This window comes from Ceratotherium simum, chromosome 2 (assembly GCF_057802395.1).
Source record: "Ceratotherium simum simum isolate JZ-2026a chromosome 2, ASM5780239v1, whole genome shotgun sequence".
NCBI classification, from domain to species: Eukaryota; Metazoa; Chordata; class Mammalia; order Perissodactyla; family Rhinocerotidae; genus Ceratotherium; species Ceratotherium simum.
In genome coordinates this window covers 33,399,337-33,425,014 of record NC_141901.1, presented here as the reverse complement: position 1 = coordinate 33,425,014, position 25,678 = coordinate 33,399,337, and the positions used below count along the sequence as shown (strand labels likewise).

Below are 25,678 nucleotides of genomic sequence, written 5' to 3'. Positions count from 1 at the left end.
GGTAGGATTGGCGCTTCCTCCACTTCCGGCTTCTGGGCGCCGGGGGCGTACCGTTTCCGGTGTCATGGCGGCCTGAGGTCCGGGCAGTCGGTGAGGCGGCTGCAGGCCCCTCGCTGCGGAGCCGCTGGTCCGGCGGGCGGGGATGTGACCGCGGGCCCTGCCGGCCTGTCCCGGGCGTCGCGTCAGGTCCTGTGCCAGTGCCCTCAGTCCACAGCGATGGCGGGATCCGGCTGCGCGTGGGGCGCGGAACCACCGCGGTTTCTGGAAGCCTTCGGGCGGCTGTGGCAGGTACAGAGCCGCCTGGGGAGCGGCTCCTCGGCCTCGGTGTACCGGGTGCGCTGCTGCGGCACACCCGGCTCGCCCCCCGGCGCCCTCAAGCAGTTCTTACCGCCGGGGACCACCGGGGCTGCTGCCTCGGCCGCCGAGTATGGTTTCCGCAAAGAGAGGGCGGCGCTGGAGCAGTTGCAGGGTCACAGGAACATCGGTAATTGCTGCTGTCGCTTCCCTTCTCGCCCAGGTCCCAGTCCCAGCGTGCACTCCCTCTCAGCCTGGCGTTCGGTCTTCCGTCCTTTAGCGGGAGAGGTGGCTCTGGCCCTCTCATTATCACCGATCCAGGCGCCCTTCTCATCCCTCTTTCCCCCTTGCACTGTCTGCAGTACGGTGGAGTTGGTGGTCTGCTTTGCCCATGTCACATAGTAGATGCTCAGTAAGTTCTGTGTTGCTTCAGGTCTCATCGGAGAATGCTGCATCTATTAGCATAGAGAAGTATCTTCTCTAGTGAAAGGAGACATATCTTTGCTAGATTGTCATGTCTTGTATGGAAATTTTTGAATCCTTGCATACCAGTGAAAAATGGGAAATATTTCTAGGGCTTGTGACATCAGTAACTCATATAGATTATTATCTGATGCATGCTTAGTATGGATTTGGGAGAAATGACTCAGTATTACCTAGAAGTCCTTAGGAAGTGTGAAAATTAGGAGCACTTGATACTTTTACCCTGTGGGACTCTGTTTCATGATTCAGGTATTCAGAATGTAAGTTGTGTAATGATTACTGATGGTTGGTCTATGAAAACAGTGTTCATTGTCATTACACCAACAGAGAGCTTATAATTAGTTATAGCTTTGACTAATAAAGAAATGTCTTACTTCCTGGCAAGCATAATCCATGTTTAATTTGAAGTGTGAGCTTTTTTATATTACCATTTGGGAGAAGAATTTCTTAACACTAGTGTTGCTTCTTTTTTTTTTTTTTTTTTTAAGCTTGCTAAATAGTGTATATAACCCTAGTATTTAAGAGGGAAATTTTTTGCAGGTTTTGCAGGCCTAAGGACTTGTTGAATCTCTGCAAGATTGGGTTAAAATGTCATCTTGAAAGTATTAATCTGTTCTTTTAATATTTAGATTATAGAGTGCTATTTTGGATCAAGAACCAATCTTCAGTTTTGTTCTTGCACGTTGTGACATTCATCTTAAGAGTACTTAATATTTGGATTTTTACTTTTGATCATTTTTGCTTGGCACCCTAAGTGCCGATTCACTCACCATTGAGTGCTTGGTGAAACACAGTTTGAATTGTTGTGCCCTATTTAATAACTTTGAATAGTAATCAGCTGAAGGTTGTCTCATTTTATTAAAATAACCCAATTGCCCAGAAATCTTATTCATGGGAAGAAGAAATCACAGGAGAAGCTTACTTGCTCATCAAAGTTATCCTTATCTAGACTATCCCAAATTTGTACTGCAGAGTTATCTACTTAAGTAGTAACTTACTCTGAGACTGATTTTCAAGTAGTATAATTCGTTTCTTTTTCTAGTGACTTTATATGGAGTCTTTACAATCCACTTCTCTCCGAATGTGCCATCACGCTGTCTGTTGCTTGAACTCCTGGATGTCAGTGTTTCGGAATTGCTTTTATATTCCAGTCACCAGGGTTGTTCCATGTGGATGATACAGCATTGCGCCAGAGATGTTCTGGAGGCCCTTGCTTTTCTTCATCATGAGGGTTATGTCCATGCAGACCTCAAACCACGTAACATATTGTGGAGTGCAGAGAATGAATGTTTTAAACTCATTGACTTTGGACTTAGCTTCAAAGAAGGCAATCAGGTAAGAAGTACTTTAATAATAGGGGCGCTTCGTTAGAGACCTCAGAGACATTTCTATCTGAAATACTGAAATGCCTGGAGATGAAGCAGAATTTCATTGCCACTATGTAAAAACCTTTGGGTCAGGTAGGGGGAGCTAGTGAAGTACAAGAGGGCTTTGGAATTATTAAGAGTACTTCACCTACGTAAAATGCTCTTTTATTCTTGAGCATTTAGTTAATTGCTGAGTTATTGTTATTGGTGTCTTCAGTGTTGGAACTCTATCTCGTGGCAGAACACATGTCACAGTTCTGGCAAACCCTCCGTTCTCCTTGGTTTGTCAGCTCTTTGCAGAGTGTCCTTGTTTATTAGTAGGGTCTAGCAGGCAAGAGACTATCTAAAGAAACAAGCAGCTGTGTGGAAAGTGCACAGCTTGTCTGTGAAAACTGCCCAGTTAATGAACCAAAGAACGGTGGTAGCCAAGGACTAAAAATTTTTTGGCCTTCAGTTTGGCAGTGGTTTACTGCACTTTTAGAGAACAAATACACTGTAGAGATGGAAGGAAAGTGAGCAGTTTTTTGTCAGTTGTAATGTTTACTTATCTTCTTTAGGATGTAAAGTATATTCAAACAGACGGGTATCGGGCCCCAGAAGCAGAACTGCAGAATTGCTTGGCCCAGGCTGGCCTGCAGAGTGATACAGAATGTACCTCAGCTGTTGATCTGTGGAGCCTAGGAATCATTTTACTGGAAATGTTCTCAGGAATGAAACTGAAACATACAGTCAGATCTCAGGAATGGAAGGTAAACTGCACCAGTGCTTTGCTTTTGGTTCCTTAATTCTAATTTAAGAGGACTCAATTTATAATGATTTTCATTGAGGACTCTGATTGCTTCATCTCCATACTCTTCTTTCTGCATTTTTGGGACCTTAAATGCCACTACTCACTCCCATAGCTACAAATGTGTTAGTGAGCATCGCAAGCTCACTGTTCCTAGCCTGGAGCCTGGTATGTAGTAAGTGCTTGATAAAATGTTTGAATGAATGCATTTTCCCAAAGAAGCAAAAGTGACTGCTTTTGTTTAGTAATTTAATTATATTACCTTCTGAAATATTACTAATACAACAGTACATTATAAGTTGAATGATAATTTTTACATCATGCTTTACAGTTAATGTTTTATAGTTAAAAAAGCATTTTAATGCATAATCTTAGTGAATTCTCTTAACAATTCTATGAGGATCGTTAGAGTGGATATTGGTTATTCTTTTACAAATGAAAAACTGGAGGCATAGATATGTAAAGCCACTTGTTCCAGATCATACAACTGGATATTTCAGACCTGGCCCCCAAATTCTTTTTCTCCTACTCAAAGGTTAGTGTTCTGTCCACAGTTCTACATTGCTTCAAATTTATTTATGTTCCATATGTGAACCGTCCTGGTAAAGTGACTGTGACTTATGACATTGTTTCTGTGGGAACATGAGTTCTAAATTGCAACTCGCTGACATAGGAATGAACTTTTTATGTGTTTGTAAGTTAAGAATTAACTACATTTGTTTTCACATGTATTGTGGGGCTTCAATGTTATGATGATATCAGTAGCCTTTAGGTTGGAGGTTTGAGAAATAATGCAATGTTTAGGAATTATTATTGGTTTTTATATTAAACAACAATTTTTTTTTTTTTTTTGAGGAAGATTAGCACTGAGCTGACATCCATCACCAATCCCCCTCTTTTTGCTGAGGAAGATTGGCCCTGGGCTAACAACCGTGCCCATCTTCCTCTACTTTATATGGGACGCCGCCACAGCATGGCTTGACAAGCGGAGTGTCGGTCCGTGCCTGGGATTGAAACTTGTGAACCCCGGGCCACCAAAGTGGAGCGTGCGAACCCAACCCCTATGCCACTGGGCCGGCCCCACAACAAGTTTTTTTTTAAGCATCTAATATATAGTTAGTGTATGGCTGTGTACCATATAGAGTTTTATTTCTTTTAAACCCCTAGTCATCTATTTCTGGAAGTATTCCTGGAAGGAATGCTTTAATAGCCTCGTGGCTATACCTAATTCTTACTTTTGGCAAAAAAAACGCTGTCATGCAGGTAAAACCAGTATCGTTTTTTGTCATTGGTATCCCAGACAGTCAAGAGGTTAAGTATTCTTTCTCTAGTGCTAATCTAAATACAGATCTGTTACTTGCATTAGCTTTGACTATCTTTGAGCCCTTTGGACTGTTTCTGCTTGGGCCAGAGCCGATCAGAACTAGGTCACATTCAGCCATTTTGTGTGAAATTGGAGGCATGACAATCTGATTGTCAAACTACTGGGGTTCATATCTTGTCTCCACCTCTCACTAAGTTATTTATTTAGGTTTACTAAACTATGGTTTACCGTGTGTAAAATGAGGATAATAATAGCATATATCTTATAAGAGTATTGAGGTTAAAAAAGAAATGATACCTAGTTCTTAGCATAGTGTGTGGCCCCTAGTAAGCATTCAGTAAATTTTAGTGATAATGGTGGTATCAGGTCTCTTTAGTCATGTACGTACACACTTCCAAATTCTGAAATAGCATAGTATTCAGGGAGAAAAATGTTACGTTGCATAGGATTTAGAGTATGAATAATGTGACAAATGCAGTTTTTAAATACTGCCTTACTTTCTCTTTGATAGTTCATTTTATTTCTATCTGAAAACCAATTGAAGACTCATCACTAAGAGACACTCTGACTCAACTATCACCCATTCATTTTCTCACTTTGCATTAAACTACACTTTTGTGTAGTTGCTTTGGTATTTGTTTCTTTCTTTTTTTTTTTTTTTTGTGAGGAAGATCAGCCCTGAGCTAACATCTGTGCTAATCCTCCTCTTTTTGCTGAGGAAGACCGGCTCTGAGCTAACATCTGTTGCCAGACCTCCTCCTTTTTTTTTTTTTCTTCCCCAAAGCCCCAGTAGATAGTTGTACGTCATAGTTGCACATCCTTCTAGTTGCTGCACGTGGGATGCGGCCCCAGCATGGCCAGAGAAGTGGTGCGTCGGTGCGTGCCCGGGATCCGAACCTGGGCCGCCAGTAGAGGAGTGCGCGCACTCAACCGCTAAGCCACGGGGCCGGCCCAGTATTTGTTTCTTTATTCATTCATCTCGTAAATGTTCATAGAGTGCCAGGTACTGTGTGTGCTAGGTGCTGAGAATAGAGAAAAAATGTTCCTCCTCTCTAGAAGCTTATAATTATGTACATAATCTCCTCCATTAAGAGTGTAAGCTCTAAGAAGAGTGTTTTCTGTTGCATTTTACTTACCAAATGGTACAGCTCTGTGTGCCTGGGGACTCAGTAAATACTGACCGAATTGAATAACCAAAGGAAGACTTTTCTCCCTTTTTTTAGGCAAACAGTTCTGCTATTATTGATCACATATTTGCCAGTAAAGCAGTGGTGAATGCCGCAATTCCAGCCTATCACCTAAGAGACCTTATCAAAAGGTACATTAATGTACTTTAAACTTGCTTTGCGTGTATTTACTATATAAAGCAATTTTTTTAATTGAATGGATTTATATTATTATTTCTGGTTTGCTTGATCATGTACAGGTTTTGCTCCCTTATAAATAAAGAATCTTACTTTAGATATTCTATACAGGCAAGCTTCCTATAAGAAACATAAGTGGTCAAGTCATTTTGCTAAATTTATTTTCAAAGGAATGTTCTTTTGTTCACGGTGAGTTCCAGGTGTTAGGCTCTTCCTGGCAGCTGTTTTATTCACTGGAAGATAAATGATGGGACACTGTGCCTTTGGCTTCTCGTGGCTCTGGCAGTTCTATAGACTTGATGGAAAATAGGTTTTTAAAGAGAGTGTTTATTAACTAAAGACTAAGTTTGCTTTTGGACTACCAAAAAAAATGTTTCAAATAAGGTAGTTATGTATTATACTTTAAATAATTACCATTGAAAATTCTGGAGATAGACATAGTGTTTCTGATTTTTTAGTAGATTCAAACACAATAAATATTTAAAAATGAGAAATAATGTGTATTATCAGATAGTTAACTTTTCACATTTCTAGCATTATGGGCCAGAAATGAATAAAATAATTCATTTTATAAAATGCAAAAGGGTGGATCTCTTGATCAAGTCAGAGTATTGTTTCTTTGGAATATTGACCCTGTAAACCTTCCAATTAGTTTTCTTTACTTTTTATTTTGAAATAATTAAAGATTTGCAGAAAGTTGCAAAAATGTCACAGAGAGGTCTGTGTATCCTTCACCCAGTTTCCCCTGATGGTAACATCTTACATAACTGCGGTACAATATCAAAACCAGGAAATTGACATTACAGTCCACAGAACTTAGTCAGATCTCACCAATTTTACTTGCACTTATTTGTGTGTGTGTGTGTTTTACAAATTAGTTTTAAATAGCTGTTAGTATCTGATTGGTATTAGATACTACATGTTGAGTTTTACATTGAAAAGATAGCGTAAAATTACGTAACGGATTCTAGCTTGGAAGTCAAATCATCTAAGTTCTAGTATTGACTTTGTTATTTGGGCTTTTTTTTTTTTTTCTTGGTTATATACAACTAACTGATACTAAATTTGGAAACTGCAAAAAATTATGATGAGGAAAATAAAAATTATAAACTGACTTTCCTAGTGTTAGCACTTTGGTGCTATTTCTTTTCAGTAACTTTCTGCATATTTTGTTGTGTATGCAGGCAAAACTATTTGAACCTTTGTTTTTATTGTAAAATAAAACAGATACTGAAGACAAATGTGTAGCTTAATGAATCGTTAGGAATACCCTTGTATCCATCGTTCAAGTCACGCAATAGAACTTTGCCAGCTACCCCAGAAGGGGTCTGTGTACTCCATCCCAGTCTCAAGCCCCTTCTTCCTCCCTAAAAGTAACCACTACCCTGACTTTTATGGTAATTCCATGTTTTCATGATAGTTTTGGTACCTAAAGTGTACATCCTTAAACACTATGGTTTAGTGTTGCTCTTCTTAAAAAAAATTCCTTTTAAGTCTGTTTTACTCTAAAAGGTCCCTTTCCATCTCCTACCTGGCTTTTCCCTTGTTTATTTGTTGAACAAGTTGGGTTCTTGGCTTGGTAATGTTTCCACAGTCTGAATTTTGCTGATTGTGTTATTGTGGTGTAGTTTAACATATTTCTGTTCATTTCCTGTAAATTAGTAGTTGTTTCTAGAGGTTTGTTTGTTTTTCTGTAGACTGTAGATGATATTATGTTCTTTTATAAGGAGGCACATAGTGTAGCCATCTCTATTTTATGTATTAGCAACGGTTAATACTCAGTGTCTAGATCCATTACTTTGTTAGGGTTGTAGAATGATGATGTTTTTATTCTGTCATTTGTTCTTCATTTAGTTAACCAAAGATGAAGTGGATGCTTGGTTTTCTCTTTATTTACTAGTTTTCATAATGAGTTGGTTCCTGTCATCCTCCAAAGGGGATCACCCCCTTTTTGAAAGTTTAAAGGATCATTATTAACTAATGGACTGAAGTATATTTGATACATTTCAATCCATTCAGTTTTTATCCTAATTCAAGCTGAAATTGTCCCATCTTTGATGCATGTGAGCTTCTGCAAGTTGATTTTGGTGACCTTACTATCTTTGATAGCTTCCTTGCTATCCGGTGTGACAAGATGCTCCCAGTGCGTCTTATACATTTCCTGCCCCAGACCTGGAAGTAGCCATTTCTCCAAGAAGCTTGGTTTCTTTTAGAAGGAAATGGTATTTTAAAACCACATTCTGGGTATTGGGCATACTCATTGCTGCTGAGGTGGTCATTGTTTCTAAGTCCTTTTAAGTGGACAGAGTTCATACTAATATTTCCAATTCAAATTTAAGACCACAGAGTTTTTACTTATCTTCTTCTATTTTACATCTCTGTCTCTGTCTCCTTTCTTCTATGTCAAGAATTCTGGTTCTTAAGTACAAAAGGAATTCCAGAATTAGAATATTTCATAATTACTCATTTGCTTTATTCCACATTACATGAAAACAGTCTCAGAATAATAGTACTCTAGTAAGGTTACTGAAGGCAGTTATTTTTGCATATGCTTTTCCCATTCTTCCCCCATTTGAAAAATAGTTGTGTATCATCAGATTATATAACCGTTATATACTATATACTCTGTGTTTTAACACTATCATTTAATCTTAGTTCTCTGTGTAACTATGTATCTAATTTCACCACTGGTCCTTGTGTTGATATCTCTCTAATCATTTATTTTGCTGAAGTTTGTTCTCTAGGACAGCATAGGATTAATATTCTCTTGAGTTCTGGCATGTTAATAATAGTTAAACTGTGGTTATTGTACTTGAAAGTCTGTTTATCTGGATATAAAATTCCTTGGTATACATTCTTTTATTGAATGTCTTAAATATATTACTCCACTTTCTTCTAGCTTATAGTGTTGCTGTTGAAAAGTCTGATGACACTCTTAATTGTCTTTATATTAAAAGTCACTTGGTCCTTTTGTCTAGAGGCCCAAATGATTTCATCTTTTTCTTAAAAGTCTAGTAATTTTACCGGAATATATTTAGGTGTTGATTGCTCTGGGTCGATAATCTCAGGAAAATACGTAGTTTCAGATCTTTTTGTTTGTTTTAGAAAAGTGTGCTTAAATTACAGTTTTTAGTATTTATTCTGTTCCCTTGCTTTGGTTTTCTCCTTCAGGCACTCCTATTCTACATACATTGGATTTTCTCTGACTATATTCAGTATTATCATTTTCTCTTGAATCTTTTTTTATCTCTTTCATTATTTCTTATTGATTTTTAAAAACTTTCTTCCTTTCTGCCTTCTGTTTATCTTTGACATTATCTCTTGTGTTTATTCATTCTTGTATCTCTTCTAGCTTAATCTTATTTTATGAAATGATTTTTTTTCTTTTCTTTCTACTTCTTTCCTGAGTTCTATTACCTAATTTTTGAGATTTTCTAATTTTGGTTTATGTTGCTCTTTCATATCCTGTATTTCTTAAAAATGTCTTTAGCTCATTTTGAAACAGTAGGTTATAATGTTCGTCTGTGTTGTGGTCATGTCTTTCTGGCATGCATTCATTGTCTGAGGGATGTTATTTTGCATTTCTCTTTTTTTGTATGATAACTTTGTTATAATACTTTTTATATTTTTATAAAATATAAAACTCATTTTTATATGAAATTCATGTTCCTAAACTTATAGAAGAAGGTGTAGTTCAGATAACTTTTCTTATTATACAGGGCTCTTGCTTCTGTTGTTTTTGTGTAATGTTTAAAAAAAAAGGTGTTTTTTCCCTAGGATCTCTTGCCTCTTCCCCTCCTTTACTTTTTTCCAGGTGTCTCCCCCTCTCTCTCTATTTTTATTTACCCCATCCTACTCAATTTGGATTCAAGTCCCAAGGTTTCTTTTTTCTGCAGGACTTTGCCCTGGAAGGGAGTTTCAGCTGGTTAGTTTTGAGATGTCACAGTGTCTAGTTTACTCCAATCCCTTCAGATCTTACAGAGGATCTCTTGCTTTCACTTGGAATTAAAATGTATAACCCCTTATAGTTTCAGCTGCTTTTCTCAAATTGGCTTACTGTGCTTCCCAGTGAATACCTGTTGGCTATTTTGGGTTATTCTTTCCTCTGGTTCATCAGATCAACTGTTGCTTTTCTCTGCTTCCTTCCACGTAGATGCTAATATGGTGCAAGGCTTACTACTATTGATGGTTTGTCCTCAGCCTCTGGTATTTGGCGTTTATTGGGGTACCTAGTTTTGTTGTAAATGTTGTCCATAGGTTTTTGATTTTGCTGTCAAGTCTTTTTGACAAGACTCAAAAATCATCTCACCACTTTTTTTTTTAAATTGGATTACCTTAAATCTATGTCTACCTTTTTTTCACTTAATGTTATAGAGTGTGGATCACTTTCCCATGTTGTATTTATTAAACAGAAATATTTTATATTAAAATGTATTATGTCATAGGTATGTATCATGATTTATTGAACCATTTACTCATAAATAGCATTTATATTTTTTGTAGGTAAATGATTCAGCAAGTCATGCTAATATAATTAATACTGTGATGAACATTTAAACATTTTTATTTTCTCTAGTGGTTGCATTTTCAAAAGATTTGATAAGAATTGTAAATATACCTGTTTTTGTGTTTTAGCATGCTTCATGATGATCCAAGCAGAAGAATTCCTGCTGAAATGGCATTGTGCAGCCCGTTCTTTAGCATTCCTTTTGGTAAGTTGTATACATCTCTATTTTTTATTGGTCATTTAACAGTCAAATAAGACATTAGAACTAATTTCTATTCCCAAGTTCCTTTGCCTGACGTTCCTCAATTTATTTTGGGAATTTACATTTAACCATGTTATAATGAACTTTAACAGCCCCTCATATTGAAGATCTGGTGATGCTTCCAACTCCAGTGCTAAGACTGCTGAATGTTCTGGATGATGATTATCTTGAGAATGAAGAGGAATATGAAGGTCAGTGCTTCCTAAATTATATTTTAATGTGTCTTTATTAACTAAGTCTGGAATTGACATATCAATTCATAAGATTGTCATATTTTCCTAATTTATATAATGAGGATATTGAACTATATGATCTCTAAAATACTCTCACTTTTTGATTCCTGCTGTAGATTGAATGTGTCCCCTCAATATTCATATGGCAAAGCCCTAATCCCTAATGTGATAATATTTGGAGTTGGAGACTTTAGGAGGTAATAGGGTTAGATTAGGTCACAAGGATGGGGCCCTCCTAATGGTATTAATGCCCTTATAAAAAGAAGAAGAGATAAGAGAGCTCTCTTCCTTCACCATGTGAGAACAGCAAGAAAGCAGCTGTCCACACCAGACACTGAATCTTCCTACATCTTAGTGTTTGAATTCTGGCCTTCAGACTTGTGAGAAATAAATATCTGTTGTTTAATCCACTCAGTCTGTGGCATTTTGTTATAACAGTTCAGGCAGGCTAAGACAATTCCTAAGGTCCTTTCGAGTCTTTTACATCTCATAAGCCTTTACCAAATTAATAAAGAAGATTAATTTTCCCAGCAACTTCTTTCTGTCTCTCTACTCTAGTCCTGCCCTGTACTTCCACTTCTTTTTAGCTCTCTTTTTTGCTTTTCACAACTCATTCATTCAAGACATATTTACTGAGTACTGGCTATGTGCTTGACACTGTGGTATTATTTCCTGTCTTAAGCGTAGTAGGGGAGACAGTTATATAAACAAGTAATTACAGTTTTGATAAATCTAAAGGTAGGGTAATATGCAGAGAGGAGGGGTACTTAACCCAGTCTCAGTGATCCATGAGGGCATCTGATCTCCCTTAGTAAGTGGAGTTGCTTGGCTAAAAGTTGAGGGTTTGGGGAGGAAGTAGCACAAAGACATAGAGATGAGAGAAAGTGTGGCATGTTCAGAGAACAGCAACTTGTTTGGTATAGTTGTATCTTAGGACATTTATTGGGGAGCAGTCAGTATTTAAGTACTCAATAAATATTTATTCTTTGTTGAATTCAATAAAGAACCATTAAAAATTGAAAATAGAGTGATATAGTCAGACTTGTGTTTTAGTAGGAGCATTCTGGAAACAGTGGTGAATGGATTAGAGCAGGACCAAACTTAAAAATATCAATTGCTTAATATTAAACATTTTCTTTGTGGAAAATTAAACCATTACAGATAAGGCTAATTTAACCACACTGTGTCTTGTAAGGGTAAATCATTTTATGTCCCTGAAGTTTATATAGTTACCTGACAAATGAAACATAATTTCTTTGAATATGTGACAGTTGTAAGAGTCTCCAGCCTCGACTTTTCAGGACGCCTATTTATCTGTAAAGGATAGTCTTGCTCTCAGCATTGTTTGCATCAGGTCATTATGGTACAGTGGTTCTTAATAATCTCTTGGTATCAAATTCAAAAGACTACTTATGTCTTTTAAGCCTGTCAGTGTACTGTCTTCATCATCTAGTTCTGTCTCCTCCTAATAATTTTTATCTCTATAAAACTCAAGCTTGGGCTTTCTTGACTAAACATTAGGGAGACTATACCTATTCTTTTTCTTTGTATCTTGCTATGTAACACTTTTTTTCTATTTCTAAATACACTGAGTATTTAAATGTTTAAATGTTGCTATTAAATCTTAGTGTTTAAGAAGAGTCTTATGTGAACTAAAATGCAACAGACAATATAGTATTATTAAATACCTTTGTTCTGATTAGCAAGGACATCATCAAATAACCCTTAATAGTTTTTTGGGTAAATTTGCTTAGCTAGAAATCACATGTGTTGGAACAGCTGTCTTGTCATGTTTGAGGGTAGGGGAAGAAGTTAGATTCAAGTCTTCCACTTTAGACCAAAATAAATTCCAAATCAAGTAAAGGTTAAAGTATTAAAAAAACAAAGAAGTAAGGGAGGGAATAAAAGAGGGAAGGAAGAAAAACAAAGAAGGAAGAAAAAAGGGTAGGTGGAAAGGAGAGAATAAAGGAAAAAATTTTTTAACTTAAAAAATCATTGGAGATTTTTAAAAAAGTATTCCTGGAGTGGGGAAGGCCTTTTAAATATGCACAAAACTTGGAGCAGTAAAATAATAATTCAACAAATTTTACCTTGACAAAAATCACCATAAGAAAGATAAAAGACAAATGACAGTCTACGAAAAAATATTTACAGCTCTTATCACAGACAGAGCTCCTATAAATCAACCCAGTAGATAATGGGTAAGGGATATAAATAGTTTATAGGAAAGGATATACAAGTGTATTTCACACATATATTTCTTTCTCATTTATTGAAATGCTAATTAAAACCATATTATGATGTCTTTGTTACCTTTCACATTGACAGTGAAGAAAATATTTAATAGCCTTCTTGTGGATAGGGTACAGGAAAACACATTCTTATACATCATTGGAGAGAGTTTAAATTGGTAAACCTTTATGAAAAGCAAATTGGTAATACTAACAATTACAAATTCTTATCAATTTTGACCTAGCAATTCCATTTCTAAAGAGTCAATTTAGAAATACACAAGTGATGAGATATGTACAAGTTTGTTACAAGTTATCTATAATGGCAAAAAGTTTGTAAATGGTTTAGTTATTCAGCAATAGGGAACATATTAGAGAATTTATTGGCCATTCGTAGAGTGAAATACTACAAAGCCTTAAAAAGAAATGAGAAAATTTCATGTGGTGATATTGAAAGATCTTAAAGCTGTAATGTTAATAAAGAAAAGCAAGATTGGAATTTTTTACTTAAAAAAAGCATATGTGATCATATTTGCTGGTATATGCTTATGATATTTATGAAAGGATACCAAAGAAACTGATAATGTTTGTTGCCTTCAGGGAGGGGAATGGAATGGCTCTTGGGAAAGTGGAAAGAATACTGTTTTTTGGATTTTGAATCATTTGAATGTATTAACTGTTCAAAATATTAAATTTAAAATATAAAAGGAAAATTACTAAATGCATTGAATTTATATTATTCTTAAGCTTAATTTTAGAAGGCATAGAAAATGACCTCATTACTTAGATCTGAATTCTTTGATGATTTAAAATTTTAAAATAATGAATGCTTATTAATCACATCACAGTGGTTACTGTTATATGTTTTAATAACCAGATGTTGTAGAAGATGTAAAAGAGGAGTGTCAAAAATATGGACCAGTGGTGTCTCTGCTTGTTCCAAAGGAAAATCCTGGCAGAGGACAAGTAAGTGAATGTTTTCATAATTCCAGAATGATTCAGAGGTTATTAAAATCCTGTACAGAATGTTTTAGTTCTATAGAAAGATGTACACAAAATATTGCTAGGGATTATGAATTTTGCATTACGGATGTTTTTCTTATATTTTTCACTTTTTTCCAAAAGTTCTATTATAGGCATGCATTTTTTTATCAGATAAAATTTGTTTTCAAAAAGGTATTAATCTACTTTTGGGGCTGGCCCAGTGGTGTAGTGGTTAAGTTTGTGTGCTCTGCTTCGGTGGCCCGGGCTTCACAGGTTCAGATCCGAGGCATGGACCCATCAAGCCATGCTGTGGCGGCATCCCACATACAAAAATAGAGGAAGATGGGCGCAGATGTTAGCTCAGGGCTAATCGTCCTCAGCAAAAAGAGGAAGATTGGCGATGGAGGTCAGCTCAGGGCTGATCTTCCTCGCACACACAAAAAAAGTGTTAATCTACTTATAAGCCATTGTAAACGGTGACACCAACTGAATTATATGCTAATTTAGGTCAGGGTCAGCTACAGAAATATTTTGGCCCAATTTTGTTCTAATTAAGTAGAATTAGAAAACCATTTAGGTTAGGTTCTGACTGTAATAGAATTATCAGTGATAATTTAAAGAAGGAAAGTGCACTGGACTGAGAAGCCTGAAATCTGAGTTCCAGTCTCAGCATGACTAGCTTGTGGTCACCCTTAGTTTTTTCATCTGTAAGACATATGGGTTAAAACTGTGATCATAGAGTTTTCTTTAGAAATTCTGCAATTCTAAATTAAATTATATGGCAAAGAATATAAGAGAAATCTTTCTTTTATCTGTGGTATTTTTATTTCTTAGGAAACAGAATATTGTTTTACTCTGTCTCAGGGTTTCTCAGCCTCAACATAATTGACATTTGAACTGGATAATTCTTTGTTTAGCAGCATCCCTGGTCTCTAACTCACTAGATGCCTTTCCTCCACCCTCCTCCTCAGTTGTGACAAGCGAAAATGTCTCTAGACACTGCCAAATATCCCCTGGTGGGGAAATCACCTCTGATTGTGGATTATTATTTTATCTTATGGTTCAATATTATGAAAATTCTTGGCAACTGAAAAAAAAAAGAAATTTCGCTCTTGTCTCAGTAAAAAGTTATTGCAAGTCTAGTAATAATGGCATTTACCTCATTCACTGTCAGGAGCGTACTAAATGCATCATTGCTGGGGGGTGTGTGTGTGTGTGTGTGTGTGAGTGTGAGTGTGAGGAAGATTGACCCTGAACTAACATCTGTTGCCAGTCCTCCTCATTTTGCTGAGGAAGATTGTCTCTGAGCTAACATCTGTGTCCATCTTCCTCTATTTTGTATGTGAGATGCCACCACAGCAAGGCTTGATGAGTGGTGCTTCTGTCCGCGCCTGGGATTCAAACGTGCAAACCCCAGGCTGCTGAAGCAGAGCATGGGAACTTAACCACTACACCACCAGGCTGGCCCTCACTGCTGTTTATTTATTCAACCCATATTTATTGAGTGTCTCTTATGTTCTAGGCACTGGGATACAACAGTGATCATAACAGACAAACGAATATATAGGGATAAGTACTATGGAGAAAAAGAAACTGAAGAAGAGTATTGTGGTGGGATGGATTACAGTTTTAAACAGGGAGGTAGGGAAGTACATATTGAGGTTACATTTGAGTCAAAATTTTAAGGAGGTAAGGAAGAGAATTCCAGGAAAAGAGAACAGCAAGTTCCAAGGCCTTGAGTATGCCTGGCAGGTTTGAGGGGGTCACTGCGCTTATAGCAGAGCAGAAAGATGGAGAAGAGTAGTACCAAAGAGGTAAGGGAGTGTAGGGGGCAGATCAAGTAGAGTGAGCCTTGTAGGCCATTGAGACAACATTGGCTTTTACTCTGAATGAGAAGGGAAGGTATTGGAAAATTTTGAATTAAGGACTAACATGATCTGACTCAGTATTAACTTCAGTGGTCAAAATGAAATGGGAAACACAGAAGAGAAAAACAGGTGGAATATTTTTGAGGGAGAGGTATCCAGCTTTAAGATGATACGAAAAAAGTAAGTCTTCATTAAGAAGAAATTTGCTATGTTAAGCTTCCACTGACATTTAAAGGAGAGTGAAAGCAATTTTTCATGAACTCTTGGAATCACAGATTTAACTTCTTTAGATTATTGAAAAAGTCTGTTACCTAGTTGGCAAAGCTAGTCTTCATTTGAATTTGTCAGTTCAAATTAACATATTATGGGGGCCGGGCCCATGGCTTAGCAGTTAAGTGTGCGCACTCTGCTACTGGCGGCCCGGGTTCCGATCCCAGGCGCGCACCGATGCACCGCTTATCAGGCCATGCTGAGGTGGCGTCCCACATACAGCAACTAGAAGGATGTGCAACTATGACATACAACTATCTACTGGGGCTTTGGGGAGAGAAAGGAGGAGGATTGACAATAGATGTTAGCTCAGGGCTGGTCTTCCTCAGCAAAAAGAGGAGGATTGGCATGGATGTTAGCTCAGGGCTGATCTTCCTAACAAAAAAAAAAATTAACATATTATGGTTTTTTAAGGAATATTATAGAAACACTGGAAAATAAATTATGGAATGCATCTTATAATTACAAAAAGTAGTCAAGATTAAAACGATATAGCTTTAATATAATTTAATTTCACAATAAATTGTAAAAACAAGATGCTTTTCCTCTTTATTTAGTTTGGAATGATATAATGTATAAAATTATAGGTTATCTGTGAAGCAAGGAGTATGATAGAAAGGATGGTATTCTTTCTGTAAGTGCATGTCTACTCATTTATTGAACTTCGGTGTATGGATTTGGGAGTAATTAAGACTCAGGTTAAAAAAATCAGGAAGAGCTTCATATCTTCATTGGACATCATCTAACTTTCCCTTTGTATTTAATGAAAGAGTATATATTGCTAGAAACTAGCTGGTCTTACAGCTAACACACTTATTTTTTGTAAAAAAATTTTTATAAAATATTAAGTACTTCTAAGATGAATAAAATGAGCATTAACTGATGAGATTATATATTTCATGATCTAGTTTGGTAATATAGGTCTTACTTCATATAACAACTACCTTATTATATGAAGTACACTTTCTCTGAAAGAAATCACATAAAATTTTATCAATAGTGTTTTTCCCATGCAGTTAGATTTAAAATAAACAGCCTGACTGCACTGCTTTGGCCATTTGGAAGTGCTTTTATTTCCAGTTAATGACACAGTTTAGGGATGGGTTTTAAGAGTAGCTGAAAAGCACCACTTACCTTTACATATGTAAAAAAGGCAATTTTTAGCACTGAATGATCTCTACTTTGTCTTTAAGAGTAATGCATGGCTTGAAAATAGTCATGGAATAAAAGAGGCAAAATGAGTTCCACCTCTCCATTTTACAATATATATGAATTCAGGAAATCCCATCACAGGTCGAAATACCCTAGGTCTACCATCATGTATCATCCTTAACAGAAATATTTGCATAAGGCAGGGAGTGACCAGTCATAGGCAGGGCATGGTGCTTTGTTTACCAGTGAAAGAAGATTCCATTAAAAAAAAGTACTATAGGGCTGGCCCCGTGGCTTAGCGGTTGAGTGCGCACGCTCCACTGCTGGCGGCCCGGGTTCGGACCCCGGGCGTGCACCGACGCACTGCTTCTCCAGCCATGCTGAGGCTGCATCCCACATACAGCAACTAGAAGGATGTGTACCTATGACATACAACTATCTACTGGGGCTTTGGGGTGGGGCGGGGGGGAAGTAAATAAATAAAATTATAAAAAAAAAAAAAAGTACTATATATGGAGTTCCCTCTTCTTTTGATGCCCTGGAGGTTTTTATACCCTGGTGTAATAACTGCTTTGTCAAGTGAGAGAAGGGCTCCTATGAAAGGCTAAATGAGAAAGGATAACCTGCCTGAACTTCCAGAGAGATCCAATTTTAGGAAAAGGTACAAATGAAAGTTGAGTATCTGGAAATTGATTTCCTTAAAACTAACTATTCTTGCTTCCCCTTTGAAAATCTCTGAGTGTCCTAGGATGCTCATACCCCAGGTTGAAGACCGTTGACATAACAAGTGAGGCGTACAACTGAGGAAGGAGGGGTGGTCCTTTCCTTGGTTCACAAATTTATGGGTAACTGAGGATGTCATTTCACCACCCTGTAACTTTTGCTTTAGGTCATCAAAAAGAACTAATAAATTATTATGCTATTTCCTCTGCCTGTCTCAGATAGGAATTCAGATGCTCTGGAAAAAGAAATTACCTAGTTTTAAACTTCTTCCTTACTATAGTTATGGCTTCTACAAATTTTGTCATAAGTATAATTTCCAGTGGCTTTTGACCAGTATTTTTTCCTCCTTCCACTTCTGAAAGTGTAGATTATCTTTGAGGCACTGTTGAAATGCAGTTGCTGTCTGGGCTGTTTGGCCCTGTCTTTAGCAAGTGTGTAGTGCTATTCAACACTCCTGTAAGGTTGTACATTTTTCACCAACTTGTCTTTGATAGATTTTTCAGAATTGAACTGAGTTTTAAGGAAGTATTCTAAACCTTGCTGCTCAAAAATGTGGTCCATGGACCAGCAGCTTTGGCATCATCTGGGAGTTTGTTTAGACATATGGAGACTCAGGCCCCACTTTAGACCTACTGAAGCAGAATCTGCATTGTAACAAGGTCCCCAAGTGGTATTTATACATTAAAGTTGGAGAAGCGGTGTTCTAAAACAATCTTGATGGAAATGAAGTTACTTTGTTTTCTCTGTCCTTTTACAGGTCTTTGTTGAGTATGCAAATGCTGGTGATTCCAAAGCTGCTCAGAAATTACTGACTGGAAGGATGTTTGATGGGAAGTTTGTTGTGGCTACATTCTACCCGCTGAGTGCCTACAAGAGGGGATATCTGTATCAAACTTTGCTTTAATCAATAACCTGAGGACTATTTCCTGTTTCTCCTCTTCCATTTCCTGGGTTATCGTATTCTACATCTGAATGCAGAAGTACCCCCTAACCATTTTAAGGGAATACTTTGTACATTTATTTAATCCTACTAATGTGCAGCCATTGCTCAAGCAATGACTGCACTGCAGACATTTGGCACTGAGTAGGACAAGACCTCTCAGCTATATATTGAGGGGTTTTAGAGCATCCATGTGGGCAAATTTTTGTGCAGTAGGGCAAGTGCTGCTCTTCAGTATGTAACCTAAAAAGATACTAACTATTTCATGTGATCATGAAGCAAGGATGAATAATATATCATAGTCAATATTATTAACAAATTTGTTAGAGTTGGTGACATCATTTACAGATTATTCCTTTATATCATCAGGTGGTTCTTCCTTATTGTTAATATCCATAGCTGGCACTGGATGCTCTCAGTAATGTTATGTAATTGTCAAGCAGCAATTACCTACTGTGTTCTTAACACTGAGTTATGAATTTTTTTAAAGGAGTACTGTAGTACTGAATATTCCTTTAAAGAAACTGCAGTGAGCCTCTCTACTTTTTTTTAATTAAGGCTTTTAAAATAGAAAGCTGATGCTTGATCTTGCACAATTTTTATGTCTCGTATGTATGTTCGAGTGAGTGTGCAGGTGTGAAAGATGAGAGAAAATTTGAGTCAGTGTACTTTATAGTGTGAATCTTGTGAGCTAATACAGTCTATACCCATCTCTTCCCTACTTGTTTCATATCTAAGATTTAGAGTATAAGTTTTTTGAGAGTTGGTTTGTCTGATAGAATGTAAATGAGAAAATAGTTCATTCCTGAGAGGCTCAGAACAGATGAGTCTAGATTGGGTTACATTGAAACTCTCTTAAACGGACTGGATGAAAGAAAAAGTTTTGCTACATGTAAATTGCCCATCCTTCAGTCTACTTTAGACTCTATTAGCTCATCTTTTTTGTACTGAATCTCCTATGATCATTGTAAGATTTCTCAAGATGTAGTTCTGCCTACTATGATGGAAAATTGAAGTGGGTCAAAAAGAAAGAATTAGATGTTCAGTGAAGGGAAAAGAAGAAAACAATAGCCAAAGAGGCTGGATAATCAAGGATTCTTTTTTTCTTCATCTCTCATCTCCCTCCCTCTCCTTCCCCGCTTCCCCTATTCTCTGCCTGTATCCTTAGCTGAAGAGAAGCTAGAGGAACAGCATCCCAGGTGGTCTGGTTTTTGACTGCAAGGAAGTTAAGAAAAGTGTAGCTATAATAAGGTAGAAGTAGAAAGGAAGAAAAACTCAAAGCATTCTTATAAAGATTCATAGCAATCTAATGTGTCCCTGAGTAGAAGATACTAGTATGTATGAGTTCACCAACACAAATTGATTATATGGTTTTAGGAATTATAATTATGAATTCCTCCCACTTTATAGTAGATTGTGTTTAAAGGTTTAAAACTTAGGAAACCTTTATAAAGCACTGATTATACAAAAAAAAGACAAATTATATACAAGTTCTGAATCTTTTCTTGTTTCTTTACCTAAATGAAATTTTTATTTATTTTTTTTTCCCTAAGGAAAAAGCCTTTTATAGCTTTCCGTGCTGGAAGCCTCCTCATATCGTCTTTCCTTCTGTGTGCCATGGAGGTTATTAAGAGCGCAGCTAAGAATTTATATTTTAGAGGATGAATTATTTTACTCTTTTCAAAAAATTACTATTTGACATTTTAGTTATTTACAGTTGTCAAATTATTCAGGACTCTCCCTTAATATTCATTATGAAGCCAAATTTGGTATAATGGGGCTGATTTATGAATTGCCAAAAGGCCTTGTGGCAGGTCCCCAAGGGAAAATTATATAGTAAGCTTCTAATGTGTGCCCTTAGAAGGAAAAACTGTTATTTTTCATTTTGGCTCTTTCAAGGTTGGTTAGCTGATTTGTTTCCAAATAAAAATTCAAGAATGTATAACCAGTATTGTGGAGACCTAAGCTTTCCTAAAACATGAATATTTGTATGGGTAGCAGCTTCCATAGTGATTAAAAACACCAGGTCCTTCCACACATACTGATGAACACAGCATACAAATGAATTCTTTTTAAGGGCAAGTATTTTAGGTTAGTGCATGTACCTTTCTCATTCCCCCTCCCGCCACCACCAAAAAGAAAAATCTTTAGAAATAAACTGCAGGTAGGCTTCTAATCTTAGTAATGCAGTATGCTGCTAACATCTTGATGCTGAATTTCACAGCATTTTTTGATCATCGTCTTATTGCTAATATATTCATTCATCTACGTAGTGTTTAACACTGTAGAATTTTATTATAGAAGATGCTAACTAGATTTTAACGGAGCTGCGGGAATAATTGATGAGCCTAAGTAACCAAGCATTGAATTAAATATTTTATAGTAAAGCCACAGAATTGAAAAAAGATGCCTCCCATGATTTAAATTGTTATTTTATAGCTCTTAGCCCATTACTACCAAAGATGACATTTGCAGATTCTCCCCCCTCTGATATTATAAGAGGTTTAATCTTAATGTCTTTCTTACACCTGAACCAAATATTATCAAAAAATGCAATTTTCCTGATTCTTTTAGGGTGAAATATATACACAGATATTTTGATTCCTTGAAATTATTAAAAGCCTAGAAATTTCTTTTTGAAGGGTAAAGAGGTGAGAGTTCATGTCACTTAACCCCTACCCTTTTAGGGAAATTTTATCTCAGGTAGTTTTTCTTTCCCTAAATTAATATCTGTGCTTCCTTTATCTCTTACCTTCCCAATTTCTTCTTTATTGTTCCATGGTATTGTCATACTACGTTTTTGTTCCAAAAAAGGCATATAAATTAATTCTTCTATAGGAAATCTTTGGTTCTTTGGAAACATATGTGGAGGAGGTGGCTAGCTAGCCACTTTCAAAACTTTAATGCTTTATTTAGAGGAGAATAACAAGTGGAGTTGGCCACCTCAGTAAAAGAGAGAACTAGCTAAAATAGCTATTGGCCGCACTTTAAAGGAATAATTTAAAAATATCCTCTTGCAATAAGAGATTGCATTTATTACCAGTGGATGTCTTCCTTGTTTTGTGGCCGTCAATATAGCAACTCAAGAGAAATTCCCTCTCTGCTATGCCTTGAGCCAAAACTATGGCTGCTTTTAGAACAAAACCATAAATACAGTTTTACTCATCCTTCTCTTTTTTTTTCATTGAGACAAGTATTGCCTTCTTTTTAGTACTCCAGCTGCTAAAGAGTGCTGAGATATGTTAAATTAACCTTTTAAAAAAAATCCCTTTGCCTTCTTAGAATCATGTTACTTATACTTAGATTTTAACCTTTGAGCAAGTTTGTTATAAGCAATGCTGCCAGAAACAGTGCTGCCATGTAGAGGAAGTTGAAGAGAAGCCATGGGCATAAGGTTTGTTTCTCTCTAACTACACTAGGCTTTCACACTGGTTAGGGCATCAGTGACCTTTCTGGAATACATTACAGTCAGAATTAAAGTACTCAGATGCTGTTTCATGGCTTGTTTGCATTTATTCATCAAATACAGGTAACTAACATTTTGGCATCATCTTCTTCTTAGGTCTTACATTCTGACTTGATTCAATTAGGCCTATCTTACATAATTTCTACTATCAGTTATACTTGGCAGCATGACATTTTATTTTTTGTAATTTAGTGAAAATCAGCATCATAGTTACTGATGTTAATTATAATAACATAGTTACTGGGTGGGGGAGTTGGGGGGACATTCAGTAAACATGTGTTTTACCTAGACTTTTATGCAAGGGTACATACCAGGTGGCTTTATTCAGATTAGAGTACAGATGGAATCGTATCATGACTTTTAGTCTGGTGGATGTGTAGATAGTCAAAGATTTAAGCAAGTGCCTTGTGTTTCCTGGAAAATATTAAAACTCATTTGGGTGAACGCTTCCCAGATGATGATAATTTATTGCACCTCTGCCTTTTCCTTGGAATAACTTTTGGATTGAGTCACATAGTATAAAAGTCCAAAATTTCTTTGGTTTACCTTTTTTGTATGTGCAAATCTATTCATATTTTATTTCTTTCAGTGAATCTAATTTTTCATTGGATCTGGTTCCATTTTTAATATTAGGTTCCTTCTTCAATATCTCTCTGATATGATTTATTTATTTCTTATCAAGTGTGGTCACATCCAGACCAGCTGTTGGTCACAATTAGCTCAAAAGAGTTTCCATTTCTTCTTAAGGTGCTCAATAAATCACCTTTACTTTGAGATGGTAGTCTTTTCAAGTTAGTATTACTTTCTAGCTTTCTCGATGAACATAAAAATGTTGAATCTCTATAATACAGAACTCATCTGAGCCTTTTGGATATATTTGGATGCTACATTTTCTTAGTGATAGAAGAACATGAATATTTTAGTTTGTAAAGTGCCCAGAATTTTAAAGATTTTGGTTTTTTTGTTTTAGGTTAGCTGCTTCTCTGCCTGATTCCGCAGGCTGTATCATGTTTGTAATCTTAGCCACTTCCCCCTGCCCAAATATTTTTCACTATTTTTAAAACTGTATGATGACCAATAGATTCACACAGTGGCATGCAATTGACAAGTACTATGGATATTTAAGAAGAAGGTAAACAATTTTAACTATTTTTGCTGCAATTTTATAGGAAAAATGGGCTGTAAAAGAAGTATCTATAAACCAGAGAGCATTTAGGAAATTTTATATTTTATAGGTAGTCATTAAGGTGATCTTCAAGATATAAGATATATAGTTTATACAACCTTTGTTCTCGTGATATGAAATTTTTGTTCATTTTCCTGCAGCTCAGCACTTTTGTTGTTCCTTATACTGCTTATGAGGATTAATGTTTTGAATTTGCTTTACTTTTGCTTTTCAGTTGTCATAATCATGGCAGTTATGTTTGTGGTACCATCAATGCTGGAATTCATAGAAAACTTATCAAATGATTGTCTGAGTGTTATTTCCCATTAAATAGAGTAGCTGTCACAATATCCTAAAGAAAACTGATGGCTTTTCTGAAGGCCATTTATGTTTTATGATCTAGGTTCATAGTATTTTAATTTAAAGGCAAAGAGAAGCATTGTCTTATTTGCCTTACATGACCATTAATCCTGTTGTGCAGAAAAGAGTTTATTTTGTTATACTACTTTGTATAATTAAAATAAGTCACATTCTGAAAAAGAAAACAAAACCCAAACTGAAATTGTTAATTTGTTTGTTTCTTTTTGGGAAACCTTTATGTAAACATCAGAGCTATTTATCATAAACTCTTGATTGTCAGCAAGAGAATTATTTGTAGTCACTTTTTTATCCCAGGTTGGAAATGCCTGCCCCTTCTAGGTTGTCTCCCCTTAATAGTATTCATGATGTCAGGACAATGAGTGTGTAAAAGCACATGTAGTGAGATGTTCTAAATCAGGCATCTAAAATCATACATATGTGGACTGAAAATCTCTTCAGTTGTTTGAATTACCTATAGCTGTATTATTTTATTAGCATGGGTTGTCAGAAGTCTGCCAAATTTAAGAGTAAAGAAGAGAAAGATAAGTAATAAAAACAGATGAGAGGAAGAAAATGGCTTGGTATTAGTAATCTTCCATATAGTTTATGACCTAAAAATAATATTTATTTTTAAAAATCCAGGTTTGGTACCTATAGCATAGAAACATTGCCTTTCCTACACATTCCTCATTATTGTCTCCTCAGAAAATTATGAAATCAGATTAAATATCCGTATTCAGTTTAGTCTAATTTTTAAAAAATAAATATTTGAACTCCAGCTTTTGTTTATTTGGAATACATCAACACTCATGCAAATCAAGGATCAGAAAGAAACTGGAGATTAGCCATCTCCGTATTTCCCTTTGCACAGTGGGTCTAGTGGGTGGCATGAGTATGCACTAGCTGCAAAGTTATAGCACCTTATGGAAGTAAATAGTGTTTATTTATTATAATAAAAAAAAACGTTAAGCTGGACCTCTAGAATATTTACTTTGCAGAGTATAAAGTTCTCGTATCTTTTCCAGCAGGATCTATTCCTTCATTCTTAATTCTTTTTTGAAAAAAATCTTAAATAATTTAACATTCCTTTATATCCTCTTAACAGTATCAAATCTGGGGTACAAGGGATTTTATTCCCAAAAAGGGCTCCATCTTTATTATCTTTTGGTCGCTCTTAGAAATCCAGTTATGATCAATAGATTTTAACAGTTTATGACTTCCTCTGTCAGCACTGGAGTGGTTGGTTGTGAATATTAAAACCTACTAATATTTTCCCTCAGTAACATGTAATTGCTATGTTTTTGATAAGAAGGTATGGTTAGAAAAAGTGTGAAAGATCACTTAAACCAAAGCCAGTTATAAGGAGTATTCTCTCCTGTTGGTTTACCTTCACCTCAGAACTACAAGAATATTACAGTACATAGTGAATAGCTGTCTATAACATTTCTACCAGTTGTTTTGATAGCATATTGGTCTTGGCGTTTCTTGGCACTATGGTTCTCTGTTCTTGGTGATGTCTTATTGTAACTTTTTTTTTTAATAACTAAGTGAGACTATAAATGTAGATGTGTATCAGTACCAAGAAATTCTTTTCTCAAATCCCTAAATTTCTGATTTCTTTTCAAGTCTTTTAAACTTATTTTTTCTTGCTGAATAGCAAAGAAGTTTTATTTTCCACTTTCCTATATACCTAAAAACTATGGACACTGTGTTTCAATTGACTGTATTGCGTATAGTTTTTTGCTGAAAACTTTTTCTGTAAACACAATTGCCTTGTTCAGTTTTGTTGTAAACTGACTTTCCGTAAGATGCACTGTTGATATGCTTTCTTATGTGTGTTTGATAAGAGTGATTAAATAAAGCTTAAAAATAAAGGAATTGCTTTTTTATTTCAACTA

General features: G+C 36.1%; 1 protein-coding gene across 1 annotated transcript; it reads left to right on the top strand.

Annotated features, from left to right (window-relative positions):
• The first annotated feature begins 63 nt into the window (after positions 1–63).
• UHMK1 (U2AF homology motif kinase 1) lies at positions 64–25,678 on the top strand. Its single transcript, XM_004424829.3, has 8 exons — positions 64–484; positions 1,820–2,112; positions 2,702–2,893; positions 5,479–5,573; positions 10,255–10,331; positions 10,481–10,579; positions 13,730–13,818; positions 18,607–25,678. Exons 1-8 carry the CDS (start codon positions 217–219, stop codon positions 18,751–18,753), a joined length of 1,260 nt encoding a protein of 419 aa, XP_004424886.1. The 5' UTR covers positions 64–216; the 3' UTR covers positions 18,754–25,678.